The sequence below is a fragment of the Triturus cristatus genome, chromosome 2_1 (assembly GCF_964204655.1).
Source record: "Triturus cristatus chromosome 2_1, aTriCri1.1, whole genome shotgun sequence".
Lineage (NCBI taxonomy): Eukaryota > Metazoa > Chordata > Amphibia > Caudata > Salamandridae > Triturus > Triturus cristatus.
This window is the reverse complement of record NC_140581.1, coordinates 476,181,105-476,197,114: the sequence shown is the minus strand read 5'-3', so window position 1 is coordinate 476,197,114 and position 16,010 is coordinate 476,181,105. Positions and strand designations below refer to the sequence as shown.

General features: G+C 42.9%; 1 protein-coding gene across 5 annotated transcripts in view; it reads right to left on the bottom strand.

Moving 5' to 3' along the window:
• Window positions 1-16,010, bottom strand: part of FAM169A (family with sequence similarity 169 member A) — a 385,897-nt gene that overhangs the window by 19,830 nt on the left and 350,057 nt on the right. For all 5 annotated transcript variants that reach the window (XM_085632310.1, XM_085632313.1, XM_085632312.1 and 2 more), the window contains one exon: window positions 3,659-3,838. In XM_085632310.1, the coding sequence (XP_085488436.1) occupies window positions 3,659-3,838 (180 nt within the window). The remainder of the gene's footprint in view (window positions 1-3,658; window positions 3,839-16,010) is intronic.

Genomic DNA, 16,010 nt, shown 5'->3' with positions numbered 1-16,010 from the left:
GCCAGATGTTCGCTGCTTGCGCTGCAATCCGTTTGCCATATGTCTCCAGCACCTTGGACTCCTTGTCTGGGGGAGGAGCATCACCCGTTGTTTGAGAGTGGGCTCTTTTGCGAGCATTAGCAACCACCATGGAGTCCAAAGGTAACTGACCCCTGATGTACATAGGGTCTCCGGGTGCAGGCTTGTATTTTTTTTCAATCCTGGGGTTTAGCATCCGCGCCCTGGTTGTTTCTTTAAAAATGTCTTTTGCAGGCTTGAGAACTCCTTTTAACATGGGCAGAGTTTTGACAGTTCTTTCTGAAGAGGCGAAAGTGTCCACCAAGAAGTCTTCTTCGACAGTGTCAGAATGGAGTTCTACTCCATGATTGGCAGCAGCCCGTTCTATGAGGGCATTAAAGGCAGCAGTGTCCTCTGTGGGAGATGTCTTTATGTTATAAAGCTGCGTGTCATGGGTATCTGGTGCGGTACCCTGGTCTGTGGGGTCGTCCCATGCCTGATCTGGGTCTTGCAGGTGATCATCAAGATCGAGATCCCCAGGGTAGGTGGTATCATCCCCTACATAGTCCTCTACTGCGTCCGCCTCTGAAGGCGTAGGAGAAAAGGACGGTGGATCCTGATGGAAGGGCTGAAAGTGTTCATGAAGCACTGGCTCGGACCCTGCTGGTAATTTGTGTGTGAGAGGAATTTTATAGGAGTCCAATCCCTTCTCTGGTGTGATCTTCCGCTTGCGGAGAATCAACCTACCAGTGTTGGCGTCGATAAATCGTGGCTGTGAAGGCTCGAGATCTGTTTGTCCTGTGGATGGGGACGGTGTTCGGCGGACATGTGTCCGAATCTCGAACAGTTTCGGCGCCGTGGAAGGCGGCAACCCAAACGTGATGTTGCTCGGCGCCGAGGGGTTCTTCGAAGCCTTGTGCGTGTCGGGGCCCGACGTAGAGTGGAGGGCTGCCTTTTCTCTGATGCGTTGCAACGATGCCGAGACCTGTTGCACGGTGAACGCAGATGGCTCGTTGGAGCCGGTCGACACTTTGGAGGTAGGCGTCGAAGCGGCCCCCGACTTTTTTGCAGTCGTGGGGTCATCGATCAGACGGGAGGTATCGACGCTTGTTGGAGTCGATGACTTGGCAGGCGCCGCCATTTTTGACGTCGACGCAGACTTGGTGGTCGGTGCCGATGTCTTCGGTGCCAGAGGGCGAGGTGCCTTGTGGGGACCGAGGGCCTTTTTCTTTGCCTCTGCACCCGAATCTGCTGAGGTAAGCTCGGCACCGAAATCCCTTTTTGCGCGGTCGGAGCCGATGACCTTTGCCGGCGTCGAAGGAGTGGAGGGCTTCGAGGCCTTCGAGCCGATCACACCCAGTTTCACTTTCGTTTTCGATGGAACTGGTGCGATGGATGGTTTCGGTTTCACTGAATGGAATCCAGTCGCCTTCGATAATAATGGCTCTTGCAAAATGTTCGAGGCCGGGCCTGAAGGCGGGGCCGAAGAACCGTGAGATTGATCTCGGGTAAGGCCCGAAGGCGATCCCTCGACCGGAGCCTTAGGACGACTTATTTGTTCGGCCTCCGTATCGACGGGTGGGCCTAGCTCCTCGCTGGAGCTATCTTCCTCGGCCCCAAAGGCCTCATCGTAGTCTCCTACCTCTTTGACGACTTCTTCTCTTTGAAAGATCACCTCATCGTCGTCTTCCGATCGGGAATCGTGTTCGGAAGCGGGGCTGGAGTCTACGTCTTCCACGCTCTCGGCGTCCTCGTCTCGCTGCCCGTCGATTCCGGAGAGTCTTCTTCGAGCGGAATCGGGCACGGGCCATACATTTTGACTCATCGTGATCCGGTGAGAGACATTTGTTGCATACCGGGTGGACGTCGATGTGTGGGATTTCGCGTGGCATAAAGGACACCTTTTGAATGGAGTCCTCGATTCCATCGTCGATCGAAGTTTGATGTTCGGACCAAGCGGATCCGAAAAGCTGTAAGAAGGTGCTAAAGCACTAAAGAAACTAGTCGACACCGAACGGGAACAGTACCGACGATAAGTAAAGGCCTTTTGGCCTTCAACTGAATTTTCCTAACTTGAGCTAAGATAAGCACATCCGAACCCAATGGCGGAAAAAACAATCTAAGGATGGAGAGGATGCCCATGCGCACTATGGTCCCGGGGAGGAGTCACCTATCTCGTGATACTTCGAAGACTCTTCTAGGACAACAACGTGCAATCATCCGGACCCAACACTAGGCGGCGATCTATGCACAGATATGAATTCAGCAGCCCACATGCCTCGAACCAATGTAACACAAAGACGACATTATTTGTAAAACCATGTAATGTAGCTAAAGAAATGGCACGTCGTTCTGTTCAGTGTCAGTGTTACCGTATGTATCAATATTCTTCGGTCTTTTGGAATGGCGTTTTGGATTCGTGTAGGAATTTGCATGCACAAATGTATGAATAGCTGTTCAGATTGACAAAACGTCATCACTTGGGAGAAGAGATGTGTAGGCACCATTGTGGATATAATCATGTATAGACGTGTATCGGTTCGGGGTGATGGATTTGGTTATGAATATACATCTGCAAGTTTCTCCGTTTTAGCTGGATGTCATATGTGCATGCATCCAATCCTTATTCGTGTAGCTGTTTGGTTAGTCTGGCACAAAGGACCATGTCTATGTGTGACTGGATTTGATAATTTATTAGATTAGGGACACATCTATTTCCTGCGTTGGATTTGGCATTGCATAAAGCATGGAGGCTTGAAGCGAATTTTGTTTATTCAAGTTAATGTTGTGGGCAGTTCAATATGGTTTTAGATGATCTGCCCAAACTACAGGTAAATCCAGATCTCATTTAGATTATTTTGTTCTTGAACATATTTAACTTTGTGCGCACCAGTAGTCTCAGGCGGTTCTTGGGGGCACGGTAAAATTGAGCGAGTTCACCTTTCGTGTGTTCTAATAAGGATTCCATGTTCAGAAGGGCTCCTACCACAACCTCAAAAAACGTGTTTTAACTTTGAAATTCTTGACCAATGTTGAACATGCTTCAGATGCCAACTATATGCGAAATAGAGGAAGGTGATCAAAATATGGTCTGCTTATTCCACTATCAGGATAATGTGAGAACTCTGTAAGGGCTGACTGCCTTTTTGCAATGCTTGTGTCTGTGTAAGAAGGGCTCACTTGTACGTATTCGATTGTAAACGTCAAAGAGACGTGGCCAGCTTTAAGCCTATAGGGCTTGTATCCATATATAGACGATATCCATCCAGAAATACGCATAATCAGTATAAAGTGAATGGGGTACTTTATGAGACACAACGATGTCAGAACAATAGTTTATAGTTTTTGTGTTGAAACACTGTTGCGGTTTGTTGTTTTTGACTTGTTAAAGAAATTAAATGAACACATATTCACCAGATTCTAATGTTGACATTTTTGCTACGAAAGTTATGCAAATTGCTATTCTGCTGAACCATTCATTACATTTAGAAACCCTGTGTAAATGTGACACTTAAATTGTGTCAATCAGTAGCTGTCGCAAGACGTGCGGCATGCACAAATAATCCTATTTTCGTACTTTCCTACAAACTACCCAGATGCCCTCTGTCAGTGAGTCTACACAGAGGGCACGTTCTGTACAATATTTGTGCTGACTGCCCACCTGGTCAGGGGAAGAGTCCACCGAGGTACTGAACCTGTCCCCCGCTGCTGGAACGGACGCTCTCTCGTCTTCTTCACCTGGATTTTCAAGCTCAACCGACACCTCTTCATCGGCGAGAGCGTTATCAGCTCCCTTCTCAGCATCCGATGCTTCCTCCATTATGGATTCTGGTTCCGGGTTCTAGAAGACATTAACACAAGAGGACAGGCTGAAACTCCTCAAACACCCATGAATTCAGAAAATACTCCTGACAGAACTTTGTGGGACACTGCTGATCGACTTGCCCTAAATTATGGCATTCGAAGGTGTCCCAACCTGTTGGCCCATCTGTACTTCCAATTATGGAGAAAGCAAGATGTAAGATCCTATGAAAATATTCAGAAGCTGGAATGTTCATTTCTACATCAACACTTGTAAATCAGCTCATCAGCATACCGAGAGGAATGCTCGATGGGTGGAAGAGTGCCAGTGCACCCCCTAGCGGCCGGGTTACTACAATTGCGTCATGCTGTAGTCACGGTCTTCTGACTAAGGACTTGATTTAGATCTTGGTGGAGAGGTTACTCTGTCATTGGGATATAATGGAATTTATATTTCGGCGGATGGGATATCCGTCACCGTTGTGACAGAGTAACCCGTCCGCCCAGATCTAATCCAGGCCCTAAGTACTGATTTGCCCCAGGTGACACCATCATCTGCATTTGCATATGTCAAATACAAATAGTTTCTAGCTCAAGTGGATCAAAAGACATCTAAAATACTGCATATGTAATGCAGTAAGGCTCCTGACACTTCACAGTCATCTATCACTTTATGGCTGCTGTTTGTAGGGATTTTATAGCTGAGAAATTCGTATTAAGCTGATACTATCCGCAGCGGATGAACTGGGGGAAGCAGATTTATCTACTGCAGCAAACACAAGCCCTATGTACTTGGACATAACTCAAAGTGGACATAGCAATTCATTCTGTGCCATACAAGACTTTTTGTGGTACTATTCACGAGATTCATCTTTACTTCGCAGGATTCATAAAGTAGCAATTACTTTAGGCAGGAACTCATAATTTAGAAGAATGCAAAACATTTTGCATCCCTTTGTAAACCCTGAAGTTGTAAATCCTAAAGTTTATTCTAGTGAGACATTTACATAACAATCATGTTCTGTACAATACTGTTCTGCAAGGCTGTGTCATATGTCAAGAGCGACAGGCGCACCTCAGTGTCACCTTTAGCACTGGAATCCATTTAGTATGAAAGTCACTTGTTTAAAAACTTGATTCAGTCATGAGGCACTGGAACAGAAGTCTGGAGTGACCAGAGCACTGGTGGCTGAATGGCCAGGAGGTTTAGTTTCAGAAAACCTATTAGGCTGGAGGGAGGGGTCTTGGAGGCTGATGATGACACACCGAGGAGTGGATTTCCATATTTGTACTCTAGCTGGGCCTCCACTAGATCTAGGATCCACTGATTACTTAAAACTTTCATCATCTTTCCTAGCACTACGTGCTCACTGCTAACATGAAAGTCCCGGTTTGATTCCTGCACAGCTAATTCCGACGTTTATTCTTTGAAGAGCAATACATTAAGGGCATTAAATTGAGTCATGGTAACTGGTAGTTTAGTACTTAGAAAGAGCTGTAACTCTGCTAGCAGGTGCTACCTATGTTATTAATTTCTCCACATCACAAAAATATGTGGGTTTAAGTGCATTCCAACATCACATGTTGATAGTTTCCCTCTACTTGGCTACTTAAGCTGCACCATTCGCACAATCCCGAGCCTCCGATTTTCAGTCGCCTTCGTATGTAGTAAACCATGTATTATACCATCCTTGCTTTGCCCATGTATCTATGGCTATATTTGGGGATGTGAAGACCATTGTTCGTCATCTAAATTGGCCCATATCAATTCCATCTGAAATTACTTCATAGGCTTCCCTTTGAAGCAAGGATCAATTTAAAAATAACATAGACAACTCACAAATCCTCCCCCAATGTTTATCCCTTCTACTTTAAGGAAAACTGCAACTCCTTGCCGGAAATTATAATATAAGGAAGAAGGACAGACTGATTCCAGAAATACCAAAAACCAAGAAAAGCAACGCTTTAAAACAAGCCTTCTCATCACTTTTCCCAAGTCTATGGAACTTCACCCCTGTTATGTGTTAATGTATGTTAAGGTGTTTTCAAAAGTGCGCAACAACCAAAAAGGCATTCTGGCGCTAAGATGAGCATCTCTCTTAAAGTCAAATGATCACCTGTAAGTCGCAAATGAAAAGGGAGAGTATTTCACATCCTAAATGTGGCGAAAGAAAAGGATTGTCGAGCAGATCTTAATTTGTGTTATCAACACCTGAAAGCAGACTGCACCTATGAACATGAGCAGTGGCTAGGTCCCTACTAGAAAGTTGACTAGTCTGTTAGATTACTTTATGGCAGCTACATACAGCCATGAGACTAAATACTGTACTGTAAGACTGACTCTATAGCAAGGTGGATGAATCAAGAAGGGAAGACGAAGACAAGGATACAGTATCCAAAGGACAAACCCAGAGAAATGCAGGAAGTTGGGTACTGGTGCAGGAACACAGCTTTTTTCATGAGGAAAACATTTGTGAAGCAGCTTCCTCCAAGATCAACTTCCTTTAAATAGTCCAAAGCTTAAGCGGCTGGTGATTCAGGCAGGGAGCAACACTACTCTTCTGCACCTGCACAGAGAAAGGATTGGTAACCGCACCAGCATGAGTCGATTATACTGCTCCTTAGCGCTCACCCTCTACGCCTGAACTTAACAGCTTCCTGGTAGAGGGCCTCTTTGGTTCGATATATGCCACTAAGCACAAAACCTTTATGGCCTGAATCTTTGTCTTCACCCTGCAGACTCTTAAGTCTCTTGGGAGCCTGACAGTTTCACTAACCACAAGACTAATGTAGAGTTGGAGACCATGCCAAAAGCTGAAGACAAATCCAACAGAGTAAACACAAGGAGATGATGGACGGAGCACTGAAACATTTCAGACACTCCAACAGGGCAAGAGTGGCTACTGAGTCCCTATCCTGGATTAGTCGCTGAAAATTCATCACAGCTACTACCATCATACCAGAAGCCTGTCAGATATTCTCCAAGGACAGTGTTTTTATTAAGGAATCCAGATAATCGATTATTCACCAATCACTAGGTCACCTTTGACATATAAGGCAGAAGGGACGCTGGCATAAAATTGGACAGATCTGCAGTTTGTTTTTAAGTAAACACCTTATTAATGCCATCTTCCAATCTCTGAGACTTCGGCTGTTCTAAAAGAAATATTATCTCAGTTAAAATGGGAAACAACCATTACAACGACGGTGTTTTCACGCGCTGCCATCGCAACGCGACTCTCTCATTGCAGGAGGCTTTACATCGCATGCTTTTAGAACGCATGCTACTAATGCGCATTGGCAATAACATCGCTAGCCATGACAACGCGTGCTGCGATGACACAGGTGATGGGAGGTGACGGAATGAATGACATGAAAATCGATGGTGAAAGGGCAAACAAGACAAAATAAAAACGTTTTTTGTATCGCGGCTGAAAGTGACGGGTTATGACATGACGTCATATCATAGCCACGGCCTACACATCATATGCACATGCACATCAGCAAACGGGCCGTCAAATAAGCACGCCACGGGGCAGACATGATGACGTCATATAGACACGGGCCACACATCATATGCATATGGGCAAACGGGCCAGACATGTCATATGCGCCACGGGGCAGACATCATATGCAATGACATATGGTTACATTAGAGAAATACATTTTTAACTACAGATGACTTGCATGGAAGATGACAACATGGGGCACGTGACGGATTATGACATGATGCATATGCAACTTGCACAAAATAAAAGCGCCACGGAGCAGATTCATTTCTTAACAATACATATCCACGGGACAGACATTATGCAATGACTTGTATTGACTAAAGATTAATATGCAATTAGCAGGGGCAGATGGATGGAGGGGCACGAACACTCAGTTTGGATGTAAGCAACAGTAGTACACATTATGCTATGCTGTGACATGACCTCATAGCATAGCCATGGAAGGTGACAGATGCAACGCAAGGATGACAGATGCAACGCGTGCTGACATGACAGATGGCATGGACAAAGGGCAGGTCACGTCCAGGTAAGTGACTTCAAGGCTTATATATATGCACGTTTTAAATATTACATAGTAAGGTGACAGTCCTTTTTTCATTTCAACAACAGACGGTTTATGCAGTTACGTAGCACAGACGTTACGGACGTTGTTCCGGGACTCGACGAGAGACAGCAGGTGGAAGGCAGACCTCCGCAAAGGTAAGAACTTAAAATTACCTATATACTTCTGTATAATAATGCGTACAGTTTTGCAAAAACATGGTTACCTCCCAATCTAGGGAAACGTACTGCAGGTTCCACAGTTAGGAACACTTTCACTTTTTTACAAGAACGACTCAGAAACATTATACAAAAGCAATGTAAAACAAGTAAAAAAACGCGAAAAATAATAGGGTATCGCTCGATTTAAGCATTCGGATTTGGATGACGTGCTGGAGCAGAGTTTTCTGTTGGAAAATTCATTGGGTTTTGAAGCTTCAGTTGTCTAAACGTAGTAAAAATAAAAGTACTAATTTTAATTATTAATTATTTGTTTTGTGTAAATGTTTTTTATTAATCAATACGTATGTATTAACAAGAGAAAACCCGACACGAGGAAAATGCTTATATGTTGCTATTGACAATGTGCATGTTTTATTAAATAAACGTTGCTGAGTGCTGTTTATTTTTAAGCACGAAACGCTTTTGAATTAATGCTTTTCTGTGTTGCTAAAGCTAGATAATTGCATACACATAAGGGTATTAGTGGGGTTAACACTGTTTAATCATTATGCTGTGGTAACGTTGTTTTTTCTCTTTTAATTAAGATGGTCTATTGTGGCCTATTGTGGCCTACTAAAAGATGGCTGACTTTTGAAGCCTGGTTACGAGTGAGAATTTGTGATGGAAAAGGCCTTGCTGAATATGGACGCGAGTCATCTGTCCACAGTCCTTGCCTGGTTAAAACTTTCCGTGAGGACAGCAGCAGATCTGGGCATGTTTCCAGATGCACTGGACAGCAGCCTTGGCAGCCTTGGAAAACAAAGGAGCTTTAAAGAAAGACTCTAAGCTGTGAGCTCACCAGAGGAAATATGTGGAAGTTGAGAAGAAACATTTGTAGACTTAGTTCCTGTTCTGTTTTTTTTATTTTTGTGACTTTTTCTGAGCGGAGATTTTTCAAAATGTAGCGATGCTACATCCTTTCCTTCTCGCTCTGCTCAGCGGTTCGGCGGATGAAGAGGAAATTAAATGTTTCTTTCCTTTGTTTGAATTATTATAAATATATTAGTCCAGAGAGGGTTCCATTCCATTGCGGTTTTACTTTCTTCCCAAACCTGCGTTGGTGAGGATCGATGCTGTGAGGACGGTGACTTGGGAGATTTCTACCGAGAGACTTGTCCTGATGACCCATTCTGACATTTAGCTAGAATAGGTAATTATGAGAAAATGATTTATTCTGATTAATTTCTTTTGACTAACTTTAGATAAAGAATCATAACTTTAATACGGTGTTGGTGATTATTTCTTGTCAATTATTGAGTACTCTATTTGATTATTGATGTATAGATTGTTTAGATCATGACAATTGCAATAGCTAGGTCTTATCGACCTCGGTGTAGGTGTGGGGTTTAGGAGGTTTAGGAGGTTTCTTTCCACAGATTTAGGAGGTTTCTTTCCACAGGTTCAATTCTGGTAGAGTATTTGAGTGTGTGTTAGTGAAATGGGCCCTAGTGTATGGTGAGTGTATGTGCGTGTATCTGTGAAATTACTCTATCCGTGGAAGTAGGGAGATTATATACACCCCAATCTGCATCAGTTCCTGGTAGCAGAGTGATGATGGTTATTGATGATTGTCTTGATCTGATTAGATTGCTTGTACATTAGCTTATTGATTATTGATTGATGTTGGTATATGTACTAATACTATGTTGGAGTCGTCATGTTGAGTTATATGTAGTGCTTCTGGAACTTGGAAGCTAGTAGCAGTTCCGTAGTAGGGCAGAGGGAAGTATATGCTGCTGCTCTCGGGAAAGACGGGATTGTTGGTCCTGTATGTATGCAGGAAAATTCACATTGTCTGGGTTCGGAATCAGTGACATTGTTATATGTTACTATTAGAGATATTTCTGGTATATAAGGAGTGCGTATGGTAGTGAAGGTTATCTATGAAACTCTGGTTTTAAGTCCCAGGGATCCGTAAGGTTCGCCGTTAAAGCTTATCGCGGGAGAAGTAATAGGTATTCTCTGAGCTTGTTTGAGAAACTTTGATGTGTGTTATAATTCTGTAGTGGAGCAGATTGTTCGCTGTTCTCGGGAAAAGCAGGATTCTGTGTGTATGTACTATATTTTCTTGTATGAATGTGCGTGAATGTTTATACATTTAGTTGATTGTAAGACTCTTTGGACAAGTCCTAGAGGAAACAGGTAATGAATGTATGTTAGAAGGGCAGAGTAGAGGGATGTGCTACTGTGTCAACGAGAGGTTTCTTGTGAAATAGATTTCTTTATTATTCTTTGGTTAGCGAAGCGGACAATGGAGATGTTTATATGTTGTAACTAATAGATTTTGTAGAAATTCGACACAAAGTCTACTGAGAAATTTTGTAAAGGAGGGGTAGACGACTGACAGGAGTCAGGAGCGAGAAACTGCAGCGACTGCTGACGTCAAACAGACCGCGCTCTCATTGGATATTAGATCAGAATAGTGCTCGCGCTGAGATTGGTGCGTTGGTGTGAGCCGCGCAAGGATTGGTGGAGCTATTTAGTGACGTAACGTTCCAGGATTGGTGCGTTAGTGTGAGTCGCGCTGTTATTGGTTGAAAAATCATATTGTGTAGTTGTATTACGGAAGGGATTAGAAAGTTTTGGTAAGCGTTAAAATGTATTACCAAGAGGAGAAAAAGAAAAAATCTTTGTTCAGAAAGATTAAAAATTGGTTCGACAAGGATAAAGATGTTAAAACGAGAGAGGGTGAATTGTTACCTCCATCGAAAACGCCTGCATCGTTCATGGCTGCGAGATATGGGTATCATACCTGTATATGGTTGGAGAATTGGGTTAGGTATACCAAAGAAGATGGAGTTTTAGCATTTCCAGAACATGGTTCATTTAATCTGGCCGTGTTGAAAAATTTACGGGAAAAGATGTTATGTCTTGACCCAAGACCAAGGCCGACACAATTCGAGGCTTTAGTGGAATGGGAAGAGGAAGTACATGAGCGAGAGAAACAGAGGTCTGGAGGTAACTATAGGTATATGTTTGGGAGGAGACATGGTCGTGAAACTCATCATGATCGAATGACGAGATGGCGAGATGCTAGTATGTCAGAGGGATTATATCCTGTGAGAACAATTGAAGAGGGAGCAGAAAGGGTTCCTGAGGCAGAAGTGAAAAGATATGGAGTTAATGAATATGAGGATGAGGTTTTAAATGACATGATTTACAAAAGACCACCTCCATATAGACCGGAACCAGAAGAGAGTACACCAATTGTTTCTCCGATAAGAGATACGCATCGTATCATTGAGACAGAAAATGTGACACCTGAGTTAAGAAATGGTAATCCTTTCAGGGAGAGAGAGAATAGAAGCAGTGGCGAAAATACGAGAGAATTAGCCAGAACTACATCGGAGTTGACTGAAAAGATCAAGGAACTGACAAAAAATCTAGATGCTGTTACGGTACCAGTAACCATAGGTCCGGTTATGCCTGTTTTTGGTAAGCAGAGGAAGGGTGAGAATGGTTTGGTTATTCCATATGTTGGGAATAGATTGACAAGTTTGGCTGGTCCTTCAGGAGATTCAGGAAAAAGGGCAGGAAAATTCAGACATAACACCTGTAATGAAGAATTAGAGGAGTCTAATTCAGGACTGGATGCTGGTGAAGCTAGTTGTTCAGGGATGCCAATTTTAGAACCGCAGAAGAAAGTGGTTCCAGTGAGAAAATCTACTGAAATAACAGCTGAGGATTTGAATGAATGGATGAAAGTTCTTCAAAAAAGGGATAAAGATTCACAAGCAATTGATGTTGCTACGTTACGTGTAGAATTAGAAGAGCTTGTTGCAGGGACAGTTCCAACAGAAATTCTAAAAAATCATCATGATGGTGAATTATTATTCATGTGTAAAAACATTACCTGGAGAGCGAGAAATACACATGACAGATTAAGAGCAATAGCAAATGACTATGGAGTTGACATTGATAAAGTGAAAGTTTTGCAGAAGTCTTACAGGATGGATTTCACAGACAAGGATATAGAAAATTTGAATGGCACTGGTAGAACAGGACAGATTAAAGAAATGATCGCTTTATTGCGAAAATGGGGTGATGTTGAAAAGTGGAAGGATAGATGGTACAAAAAGAGAGAAGAATCAGGGGATAGGACTTATTCAGCATTTCCTGTGAGAGAAAAGGAAAAAACAGTGGATACTTATCCTATGAGAGAAATACCTGGAGGAGGATATGTACATGTTCCATGGACCAGACAGGATATTTTGTCATTTACGAATGATTTCCCTCGATTGAGAGAAAAGCCCGTCGAGTGGTACAGGCAGGTAGACAGGTTTGTGAAATTGTCAAAAGTGCTGTGGATTGACCTGAATAGTCTGTTTGATATAATTGTTCCAGCAGACTTGTGGGCTGAGTGTAAAATAGTTGTGAGTTGGCCTACTGAGGAATATCCAAGGGATCAGAGAACAGGAGCACCAGATCCAGAAGTAATGAGAAAGTATGAGCAGGTGATTGTATACCTGAAAAATAAAGTACCTCCAAAAGAAACAGACTGGGTTAAAATAGATCGAACACATCAGGAAGCAAAAGAATCAGTTCATGCTTTTTACGAGAGGCTGATACTGGCATTTAAACAATTCAGTGGAGATGAACACCTGGGTGACAAGGATTTGAGTCATTTTGTATACAGATTTGTATATGGCCTGAGACCTGAGATTAGTGAAAGAATTCGTGAGCATACTGTGGATTGGCAGAGTAAGAAAATAGATGAGATTCTGAGACATGCAAAATACTTTAGTGATGAGATTGAAGCAAAACAAAGAAAGCTGAAGGAGAAAGCAATGTGGGCACAGGTGAAAGTTGCGGAAAGACAGGAAGCACAGTTGGTGGAACAGGCGAATAATCCAGGAAATAATGTAGGGAATAGACCTAGGTATGCAGGGAAAGGAAAGGGGAATCTTGAGGAAGCAAAAAAGAAGTTCCCATGTCACAACTGTGGCCAACTGGGACATTGGAGATCGGAATGTACTAATCCACCATTAGTGAATAATGAGGGAAACTCCTTGAATCAACAGGTGCAGAACGAGGGGAAAAATCAACAGCAGCAACAGCAGAAAGTTGTGAGACAGCAGAGTCAAGAGCCAAAACCGCTCTTGCCGCAGAATAGAGGAGCACAAAAGTATAATCCGGATTCGGGATTCTACAATGATGAGCAGGTAAACAAACCAAGGCGTTTTAACCAGGTACAACAGTACTTGTTAAAGAATGAAGGGAGTGAGTCTGAGGGTGATTATTGACGGTGCCGAAGAGAGGAGGAAGAGTGCATACTTGGTGCAACTCTAGAAATAGACCAGACAGGACCATTTGTGGATGGGAAAATAAATGAAGAAGGTGTTACTTTTTTAGTAGACACAGGTGCGACAAGATCAACTGTCAGGTCAACAGATATTAGAAATCTTCCTCTCTCGGATGAAGCAATCCAAGTAGTTGGTGTAGCAAATACACAAATCAGAACACGTCTTACTGAACCAGTAAGAGTACAAATAGGGAAATTCTCAGACATGCACAGATTTATTGTCTGTGACACAAGTCCAGTGAACCTGTTAGGTAGGGATCTACTGTGTAAGATGAACTGTACAATTTTTTGTACACCAGATGGAATAGCTTTTGAAACACCAGATGAGGATGTTTTGTACCGAGTGACTCTAGAAAATAGAGAAAGTGAGTTAATTGGTGCATATGCTGTGTTTGATCCAGAGGATTTGCCTCAAGAGCTGAGAGACACAGTGAAAAGGACAGTTTGGGATTTTACTGGAGAGGATGTGGGATTGATGAATAATGTAGATCCTGTGAAAATTTCAGTGAAAGAAGGAATTACTTATCCTAACATTCCTCAGTACAAAATGACACCAGAAATAATTGAGGGAATAACTCCTATAATTGAGAAAATGATTCAGCAGGGAGTTCTGAGAGAACTACTGAGTAGTCCGTGTAATTCACCGATAATGGGGCTAAAGAAGCCTAATGGGAAATTCAGGATCGTACAGGATTTGAGAAAAGTTAATCAAATTGTGGTGGCATGTTGTCCTATTGTGCCAAATCCATCAGTGATTTTGTATCAGATTCCACATGATGCTGAGTGGTATACAGTGATTGATTTGTGTCATGCTTTCTTTTCAATTCCATTGCATCATGACAGCCAGCCGATTTTTGCATTTAGATTTGGCCAGCGTATTTTAGCATGGTGTCGTATCCCACAGGGGTATACAGAGAGTCCTTCAATATTCAATCAGTTATTGAAAAAGTCATTGGAGAGTTTGATCATGCCTGAAAACTCAGTACTAGTGCAGTATATCGATGACCTACTTGTGGCATCAAAGACACGTGAAGCTTGTGAAGTAGATACTATAGCTTTACTGAATCATTTGGCAGATGGAGGGTTAAAAGTATCTCCAGCCAAATTGCAGTTCTGCAAGAAAGAGGTGCATTATCTTGGACACAATACTGAGAAAGGTCTGAGAAAAGTGACTGATGACAGGATCAAAATTATCAGGGAAATGAAAGCCCCAAAGACCCAGAGGGAAGTGAGAATGTTCCTGGGAATGGTGGGTTATTGTCGTCAGTGGATAATTAATTTTTCGCTGATAGCAAAGCCACTGATTAAGCTGACTAAAAGTGAGATGACAGACCCATTGGAACTAGATGGAGAACAAATGGCAGCATTCGAAGAACTGAAAAGCAGAATGTGTGAAGCCCCTGCTTTGGGTATGCCTGATTATGAAAAGGAGTTTGAATTGTACTGCAGTGAGAGAAATGGATGTGCACTTTCAGTGTTAATTCAGAAGCATGGATTACTGAGAAGGCCTATTGCGTACTTCTCATCGACACTTGACCCTGTAGCTGTGGGTTTACCAGGTTGTCTGAAATCTGTGGCTGCAACATGCAGAAGCCTAGAACAGAGTGAGGGAATCATAATGGGATATCCTGTAAGGGTATTCGTACCTCATAATGTGGCAATTCTTTTGACAAGAAGCAGAACTCAGTACATGTCACATAGTCGGTTGACTAAATATGAAAAAGTCCTTCTGGGAGCATCAAATGTGACTCTTGAGAGATGTGTGAATGTGAATCCAGCGACACTGTTGCCGGATATTGAAAATGTGGGTGTGAAAACAGAAGATGATCACAATTGTTTGGATGTGCTTGATTACTGTACACAACCGAGACCAGACATAAGGGATCTTCCCTTGCATGAGAGTGATCATGTGTTGTTTGTGGATGGATCATGCCTGAGGAATGATGAGGGTGTGCTGTGTGCAGCATATGCAGTGTGTAAGGTTTCAGAAGTAATGGAAGCATCATCATTGAAAGGAGTGAAATCTGCGCAAGTTGCGGAAATAATTGCATTGACAAAAGCTTGTGAAATTGGGAAAGATTTGAGAACGACTGTGATGACTGATAGTATGGATTTGGAGTTGTGCATGACTTTGGCCAACTTTGGCTACAAAGAGGTTTCTTGACGTCGAGTGGGACTCCAATAAAGAATGCTGAAGTGATTGGGAAATTGCTTGAGGCGATACAGCTGCCTAAAGAATTAGCAGTTGTGAAATGTGCTGCCCATGGAGTAGGAGACGATTTTGTGACAGTTGGAAACAGATACGCTAACGACATTGCACAATACTGTGCAAGAAATAATCAATCTATTAATCGGGAACGAGAGAGTGAAATGTCTTTTTGTTCTGTGATGTTTACTAATGTCTTAGAGACATGGGATGAAGTGAAACAGTTGCAAGATGAGGCAGAGGAAGAAGAAAAGAAAGATTGGATTAAGGCAGGTTGTGCCCCGAGAGAGACAGACCATGTTTGGGTCTATAGAGATGGCAGACCAGTAATGCCCAACTCCATGCTGTCAGCAATGGCAAGGATGTATCATGGCCAGGGACACTTGGGGAGGGATGCGATGATTAGGTCCTTCAAACAAACCTGGTACAA